General features: G+C 37.7%; 1 protein-coding gene across 3 annotated transcripts in view; it reads right to left on the reverse strand.

The window, feature by feature from the left end:
- The window catches only part of LOC101980703 (vitamin D 25-hydroxylase), a 15,197-nt gene that overhangs the window by 1,265 nt on the left and 4,762 nt on the right, over positions 1 to 9,170 (reverse strand). For 2 of the 3 annotated variants that reach the window (XM_005351031.2, XM_026781046.1), the window contains exons 2-4: positions 4,036 to 4,177; positions 1,536 to 2,168; positions 478 to 807 (exon numbers count right to left, since the gene is read on the reverse strand). In XM_005351031.2, the coding sequence (XP_005351088.1) occupies positions 478 to 807; positions 1,536 to 2,168; positions 4,036 to 4,177 (1,105 nt within the window). The remainder of the gene's footprint in view (positions 1 to 477; positions 808 to 1,535; positions 2,169 to 4,035; positions 4,178 to 9,170) is intronic. The other variant, XM_026781045.1, reaches the window with a different exon arrangement.

The following is a 9,170-nucleotide window of genomic DNA, read 5'->3' on the forward strand; positions in this document are numbered from 1 at the left end:
CAGGCTGGTCTCGAACTCACAGAGATCCGCCTGCCTCTGCCTCCCGAGTGCTGGGATTAAAGGCGTGCGCCACCACCGCCCGGCTTGGGTCTCTTATTCTTGTGCCTTCTCTCAAGTTCTGTTCCAACTCCATTGTTGTTTTTATGCTAGTTTTTGTCTTATCATATTTTACTTTGTTATATTTTATTACTATCCCATAGAAGCCTGTTTGTTTTCTAATGAGAGAGAGGAAAGGGAATGGATCCAGACGGGAGGGAGGGTGGAGAGGAACAGGGAGGAGTAGAGGGAGACAAAACAGTACTCAGAATATACTATGTGAGAAAAAAATCTATTTTCAGTAAAAAGAAAAAATACTAAAAAATTAATTTTAAGTATTCAGAATTAAGCACTCTGGAGCAGGTTGTTTCAGATTGAGATGTTATGAATAATGAGTCATTGTTATACTCTAAAATTATATACATGTGAATGTTTTCTTACCTAGAGAAAAAGGAACGAAAGCTTCCTTTCTAGTAAAATATCCACTGCTGTCCAGAAATCGCTCGGGATAGAATATGTCTGGGTTTTTCCAGTACTTTTCATCAAAGTGAACAGAATAAAGATTTGTAATGACTGTTGTGTCTTTAGGAATGGAATAACCACGTACAACTGCATCTTCAGAGGTTGCATGGAAAATCCCCAGTGGAACTATATTACAGAACCTTAAAACTTCATGTAAAACTGCTTCAGTATAAGGCATTTTGCACTTGTCTTCCCAAGAAGGCCTCCTATTGTAGCCCATAATTAAATCAATCTCTTTATGAACTTGTCCTGTCAGAGAAACATATTAAGGTTATTACGGAATTCTTAAAATTATATAAACTTATTTTTTGGGGGAGTACAACAAAGATAACCCATAACAAATCAACAGAATATGATGGGTATATCTAGATTTGAATTTTTCATCATCTGGTAGTTAAATGAATTAATTATATTCCCCCTATATGTTTCATTAGTAATAACCAACACTCTGGGTAAGGTCAAGAAAAGGATTATGAATAAATTTGTAATAGCCTAGAATCAGAGTAGTATCACTGTCAGCAAGGAAAATAATGAAATATTAGACCTAAATAAGAAAAAGCAGAGTTCAAACACCAATTTTGTAGCTTCTAGACTCTTAACTTTCGTCATCCTTTATAAAACATACATATTAAGGTCTATTTTAAAGTTTTTTTAAACACAATGTTATTCTATATATCTCAGGTTGGTTTTAAACTTACTATGTAGGCTGTGGTAGCCTTGAACTTGAGATTCTCCTGCCTCAGCCTCCTGAGTTCTGAGATTAGAGGAATATTACCACCATGCCTAACCTTCAGATGCTTTTCTTCCTTTCTTAAATTTGTATTGAAATACTAGATTTGAAAACCATAATTATGAGATATTTTCCTTCTTGACTACCATAGTCGGAGTTCCTAAAACTGCTTTATGCATGGCCAAACACTCTAAAACACGTGAGTCCTATCTGTAAGGAGAGACTGTGAGGTCAAGGTTATCCTTACCTTGAATATTAGGATAGAGGGCCATAAAAAGAATTGCCCAGCGAAGCACATTAGTTGTGGTTTCAGTTCCAGCAATGATGAGTTCACCCACTGAAAAAATTAGATTCTCTTTGGAGAACGTAGATAAAGGATCATTTTTACCTCGATCCATCTCATCTAAATAGGCATCAACAAAATTCTGAGGTAAATGAGGCTTTCTGTTGACTGCAATTTTTTCAATAAGTCCTGCAAGGAAATCGTAAACCACATCTGCATTTCTGAATAGCTTTTGGTGCTTTCCAAAAGGTAAGATGCCAATCCATGGAAATGCATTATACAGGAAGACGGGAGCACTGGCAGCTAGTTCCACGTTCTCACTAAATAACTCGATCATGTGCTGAAAATCAGTGTCTTCATAAGTGAACCGTTCTCCAAAAAGGATCAGATTGGTGATGTTTGAAACAGCATTTGTTATTAGTTGCTTAAGGTCAAGAGGTTTGCCTTTGTATGTTTTAATAGCATCAATTAAAAACTGAGTTTCTTCTAAGATTTTAGATTCGAAAGATTTCTGACCACATCCAAAATAGTGAAAACTGTTAACAGCCAGTCTTCTGTGACCAGTCCATCCACGGCCATATCTAGAATTGAGTAAGCCTGAAAGAAAAGTATTAAAAATGGGGTGTAATTAGTATTTCTCTGTATTTAAGGTGCTGTGGAATAAAAACCAGAAAGGAAAAATCCAAAGGTGGATAGTCAGCGATTTTAGCTCCCAATTATCTAAGTACATGATTGTGCCCTAGTTGATGTTGCTCAAAAGCCATAGAACATAGCTAAACCTCATGAAAGGACTGGCAGACCTATAATAATCATTTTTTTACAAGAAACCATCTAGTCTTATGTAATCAAAAAATATAAACTAGGCCTACATAAATCTATTACTCAGCTTTCCTCAAACATACTTGTAAGATATGTGTGTATATACATATATATGTATATATACATATATATGATAAAAATAGTTTATAAAAGGCAAGTGATTATATGTTCTATCAACAAAATTTAATTTGGATTTAACAAATACCTCCAAATTCAAAGTTTCTGTTTGAAAGAAATCAGATTTTTATAATACAAATTTCCTTCTGTTGAAGGAATATGATACCCAACAAGGTAACTATGCCAAAGTCAAGGGCAGCCTTGAATTGTTCAAAGTAGTAGAAATGCTCATGAAATAAAAAAAGAAAAATATGCATTCAAAATTTACTAATGTTATTATATCTGCCATTTAGCTTATTTAAGCAAGACACTAAATTTTTTTTGAAAGTAAGTGTGGAGGTATCATTACAGAACTTAGAACATTACTGTAAAAAAAATCAGATATCGCCGGGCGGTGGTGGTGCACGCCTTTAATCCCAGCACTCGGGAGGCAGAGGCAGGTGGATCTCTGGGAGTTCGAGGCCAGCCTGGTCTACAAGAGCCAGTTCCTGGAATGGCACCTAAGCTACAGAGAAACCCTGTCTTGAAAAACAAAACAACAACAAAAAAATCAGATATCAGTTCTATCTGGTGTCACCATATTTTTAGACTTTCTATTGTTGCTTTCTTCTTGATTGTGTCAACTTTAATCTGATCATTCCTAAGTCCTACAAAAAGGTCTGTCTTTTGTACATGATAAAATGTCTGTCATCAAGTACTCAAGATTGTGACCAAAAGGAAATTTCTGCTTCATGATGTATGTGTGTTGTGTGTCTGTGCACTCCTCAATTTTTTTTCAGTATTTATCAGGTACTAATTCTTTAAAACATTACTTATGTTTCTTAGAACTGATTGGCAATAAAACTAGCATGTAGTAGCCTAAAACTATTATTGAATGCAGTCTGATTGTTCCTCAAATCCAGGTTTCACTAAGTACAAAACAATTTGTCTACACTAAAATGATTTAAAATAAGGAATGTGATTTAAAGTAGGTACACTGACTGATGGAAGTAGATGCAGAGATCCATAGCTAGAACTGGACTCAGCTCCCAGAGTCCACTTGAAGAGAGGGAGGAGAGATAATATAGACAAAGGGGTCAAGACCATGATGGGGATCCCCACAGAAGCAGATGATCTGAACTCATTGACTGTGGACTGACAGCAGGAGAACCTGCATAGGCTCAAACTAAGCACTCTGAATGTGGGTGACAATTGTGTGGCTGGAGCAGTCTGTGGGGCCACTGTTTATCCCTAATGCTTGAACTAGCTTTTTGGAGCCCATTGTCTCTGAAGGGATACATTGCTCGGCCTAGATACAGGGAGGAGGGTATTGGTGTCAGACTAAAGTGATGTGGCAGACTTTGTTGACTACCCATGGGAAACCTTACCCACTCTGAGGAATGGAGGGGGAGTTGAGTGGGTAGAAGGTGGTGGGGAGCAGGAGGAGGGGAAGGAGAGGGAACTGGAATTGGTTTGAAAAAATGAGAAAAGATTGTTTTTTTTTAAAGATCTCAAAAAATAGGTGCATTGAACAGTTGAAAAAACATACCTCCCATTTTTGTCATCTTCATGAACAAAGGAAAACATGGTCTATCTGCAAAAATTTCACTTTGATGGACAAGGCATTCCTTCACTATATCATAGCCATTTAGAACCACAGTTGATATGCCTCCAAGATCTAAACTGAAAATCTTTGAGAAGAAAAACAACAATCAAATAGCAAAATGTACAGTGAAACAACAAAATGATCCACATGTTCTAAGCCTATCTCTCTTATTACTTGCCACTTCCTTAAAAACATGAGGATTTGTCAGTTGACAATCTCTAGACAGCTTGATTAATTATACCACTCCAAGCCTGGAACCATTTTATAAGGTATAATGGAAAAAGTACTGGACAGGAGAAGCCTGTATTCTACTTTAAGGTTTGCCATTAAATAGGTTTAAGGTACAAGGCAAAACAAAAACAAAATGTATTTGATTTTGATATATTATAATTCATTCCATCTTAAAATATTTATTACATAGAAATCTCATTTTATTTCCAAGACAAATTTATAACTAGCATCATCAATCTATTATTATATCATCTTGAAGTGGGGGAGGGAAATTGAAAAGTCAAAAAACAGCTTTGAAATTCAAGCATGTGTGTGTGTGAGAGAGGGGGGGGAGGGGGGAGAGAGAATTGTATTTACCTTTCTAAATCCCAGGATTCTAAGGGAACCTAACTTTAGAGGAAATATATTTACCATGTGCTGTGGGATAATGTAAAGATTTGTCACTTGTATTGATTTAATAAAATGTTGATTGGCCCGTAGCCAGGCAGGAAGTATAGGCAGGGTGATCAGCTTAGGAGAATTCTGGGAAGAGGAAAGGCTCAGTCTGCAGTCACCAGCAAGACACAGAGGAAGCAGGATAGAATGCCTCACTAATAAGGTACCAAGCCACATGGCTAAACATAGATAAGAATTATGGGTTAATTTAAGTTATATGAGCTAATTAATTATAAACCTGAGCTAATTGGCCAAACAATTTATAATTAATATATGCCTCTGTGTGTTTCTTTGGAACTGAACAGCTAAGGGACCAGGCCCGACAGAAACTTCTGTCAGCATCAATGTATACACACGTAGATACCTTTCATCTAAGAGGAAAGCAAAACAGGATAATCCTGTAACTTGCCGGAGTTGTTTGCCCAATGTTCTAGTTTGATTTGTTTTGCTGTGATAAACACCATGACCAAAAACAACACAGGGGAAGAGAGGGTTTATTTTAGTTTACACTTCCAGATCACAGTCTATCAGTGATGGAAGTTGGGGCAGCAGTCTGGAGACAGTAACCATGGAGGAACTCTGTTTATTGGCTTAATCCCTGGTTCTATGTTTTAGCTCTTCGCTTTGTTATTCAGCCCAAGTATACCTTCCAGGCTTCTTAGTTAGGTCTCTATTGATGTGATAAAACACCATGATTAAAAGCAACTTGGAGAGGAAAGGGTTATTCCATCTTCTACTTCCACCTCGCAATCCATGATGAAGGAAGTCAGAGCAGGATTGCAAGGAAGGCAGGAATTTAGAGGCAGGAACTGATGCAGAGGCCATAGAAGAGTTATTTACTGACCTGGTCCTCATGGCTTGTTCTTCCTACGTTCTTGTAGCACTCACTACCATCAGCCTAGAGAAGGCTTGCCCACAGCTTAATCTGGTGGGGGCATTTTCTCAATCAAGGTTCCCCCTTCCCCAGTGACTCTAGCTTACAGCAAATTGTCATAAAATTAGACATCACACTAGGGATTGTGCCCTATCCCCAATGAACTGGGCCCTACTATACCAAACATCAATAAGACAATTTCTTTTGAGGCCCTGGGACAAAGTGATTGAGACAATTTTTCAAGTGAGGCAATTTAACAATAAAAACTAGCTAAGATATGATAGGGTCACCTCATGTTCACTTATAATGTCATGTGTCCTGAAGTGTCTTTTAGCTAACCTAATGTAAAGGCCTAACCCAGTGAAAAGCCTGTTTATCAATAAATCCCAGGGATTGCATCCTCGCAGGAACTGCCCCAGAGTTTCTCACAGCTAAAAGACCGAGATAAGCCTTATCTTCCTGTAAACAACAAAGGTAGACTTAATCATGATAAATTCTGCTTCAGAAGAACAAAGGAGGTCTTAGCTGATAACAAAAGTTCTTCAGAAGTAAGTCAGCAAAAGTGATAAAGATTATCAAGAAGGAATACAATCAGTTCCACCAGAGGTTTTGGCACAAGGGTGGGCCTGGGACAAAGAAGTATACATTTAGAATGTTGTGGAAAATTTATAGATTTTTGTACACATTGGTGTTAGTTTTAGGCCATGGAGGACTTTTTAGCACAAAGGGTGTTGCTACTAGATAAGCAAATGAGAGATCTTTCCAGTTCCCAAAGCAGTATTAGTGTTGTCAAAGAAAGTCTTCCCCCAGAAATGTAGTCAGTGAAAATTAAATAGGAACGGCATTAATCTACAGGAAGTGGTACTGATACAGGAAATAAAACAAGATCATCATTTTACCAGAATGCCATAAGACCTTGGGCTTGAAAGCTATGTGAGTCTGAAGGCAGAACAGAGGGAGAATATATTTCAAGGAAAATCTTCAGACTGTGGTCACTAGGAATTATAAAAAAGAGGACTAATCACTTAAAAAAAAGCTATTCTATAGTTCTATAGTTTACTCAAGAAATTGAGATAGTTGTCTGTTAAGAGAGTAGAACTGGGGAAATTTTACTTGATCTAGTTGTATATTATACTTGAGAACTTTTAGCAAAGTTTCATCAATCAAACTACAAAAACTTACTTTTAAACTGTTTTAATCTGTGGAAGAGTCCAAGATTAGGTTTATTCAATCTTTGATTTGTTGAACAGTTTTAAAATGTCGATTATGAGATAATTGTGCTAGCAGAGATGCAAACAGAAATACAGCAAACATTCCTGCCTTCTAGCAGTTTCTGTATCATCTTTACATAACTTCTTCTCCACCCAAACTAGCTCTACATAGACATTTTACTCCATCAGTTAATAACCACACTTTTTAATCCTTCAAGGTGTTCAGTTCCTGTTTGAATGTGAAGTGTCTCCCCGCAGACTTGTGGTTGAACACTGTTATCAGCTGTGAACAGTTCTGAGAGCTAACAGAGCCTTTACGAAGTAGAGGCTAACAGTAGGTAGTGGGGTTGCTGGGACTTGACAGTGAGGGTCATCCTGGCCCTGATTCCAGCCACGTTGTCTCTGCTTCCTACTTGGTACAAAGTGGGAAGACACTGTAAACTCTTTACACCAGAAATTGACCCAGTAGCTGTCATAAACTGTACCTTCTGCACCACAACCCAAATGAATCCTTCCTTTCTAAGTTGTTTTTGTGAGGTGTTGAGCACGAGAGAAAGGTGACTAACAAAGTCCTGACCCACGTTGACTCGATTTCCTCGCAAGCCACACAGTCAACTGTTCGGCATGTATGTTGTTTCTGCTGTCAAGTTATAAAAGAAGTTGACCAAACATCTTATCACTTCAGATCTTAAATGTATCTTAAAGGCTTATATGTTAAATATGCAGTCTTTAGCTTAGTGCTACATGGAAAGGGCAGAAGTTTTAAGGGACCTGTACCCCTGAAATCAGGATCCTGCCCCTCCTCTTCAGTCCTTTTTGCTTCTTGACTGACATGATGTAAACAGTCTCCTCTGCCACACACTCCTACTGTAATACGCTGCCTCTCCATAGTTCCAAAAGCAATGAGGTCAACCTAATGACTTAAACATCCAAGACACAACCCACAATGCATCTTTCCTTTTTCTAAGTTTATTATCTCAAACAGTAATGCAAAGCTGGCTTTCACAATCTCTAGACTCTGGTTCAAGCCACCTGCATTTCGTTCACCCTTAGCATAGATCACATAATGCTGCTTCTTGTCCTTGGTGTTTGCCCTGTTCTTGGTGTGTTTTTCCCTAAGATGTTCTCGTAGCCTGCTCCTTCATTTCCTTCTAAGATGTCCTTGCAACGACACTTGCTCTGACTAACTTACAATTCGACCCACCAGTACTGTCCATTTCCATTACCCTAGTTTAGCTTCTGTTGTGTCCCTAAACTCTAATATATTATATACTTTACGTATATTTATTTTGTCCATCTTCCCCCAAACAGAATGTATGCCACTAGAGACAGAGATCTCTTGTTCACTACTACATGTAAACATAAGCTATGATAGCGCATGGCTTATGATGACAATTGATGCATGTATGTTGAATTAATGAATTTGGCAAACATATTTAAGCATATTATTACAGCATCATTGACGAAGTACTAACAGCAAACAAGTGCACATACTGCTACTGCTGGTAAGTGACTGCCATATTTTCTACTTTTTTATTTTTTAAAATTTATTTATTTAACATTTCCACCTCCTCCCATCCTCCCTTTTCTCTCCCTCTCCCTCGTTCCCCCTTGCTCTCCAGACATAAGAGAAGTCAGGGTGCCCTGCCTTGTGGGAAGTCCAAGGCCCTCCCTCCGTCCAGGTCTAGGAAGGTGTGCTTGATCTGTTTCCTCATTTGGAATATCCCTCTTGATTGCCATATTACCTTTAGAGACTATATCCCATGTAGTTTTTAAAAATATATACAAATTTTTTAATTTTCTTTGCTTTGAGCCATCACAGGTCACATAAAATCTTTCATGACATTAATTTAATACTAGTTTGAACCTGAAACATTTTCATCTTTCTGGCTTCCAGATTATAAATACCTTTAAAATGACTTATTTTTTTTTATTTTTAAATTCTCCACAGAGCCCCACTCAGTGCCTTGAATAAGTTCTCAATAAAAGTTCTCCATAAAACAAATTAATAAGCTGCCAGTTCTGTTTGCTGTAATGCAAAATAATCATCTTTATTGCCTGTGAGAGTATTGTCTGAAAGAGTCTGACAAATCTCCTGATATCAACTTTGCTAGCTATGGAATGCTGCTCAAAATCTACATTAAGAATCTAAGCACATCATACCTAAATATAATAAAAGCTATATACAGCAAGCCGACAGCTAACATCAAATTAAACGGAGAGAAACTAAAAGCCATCCCACTGAACTCAGGAACACGACAAGGCTGTCCACTCTCGCCATACCTCTTCAATATAGTGCTTGAAGTTCTAGCAATAGCAATAAGACA

The sequence above is a fragment of the Microtus ochrogaster genome, chromosome 8 (genome assembly GCF_000317375.1).
Source record: "Microtus ochrogaster isolate Prairie Vole_2 chromosome 8, MicOch1.0, whole genome shotgun sequence".
Lineage (NCBI taxonomy): Eukaryota > Metazoa > Chordata > Mammalia > Rodentia > Cricetidae > Microtus > Microtus ochrogaster.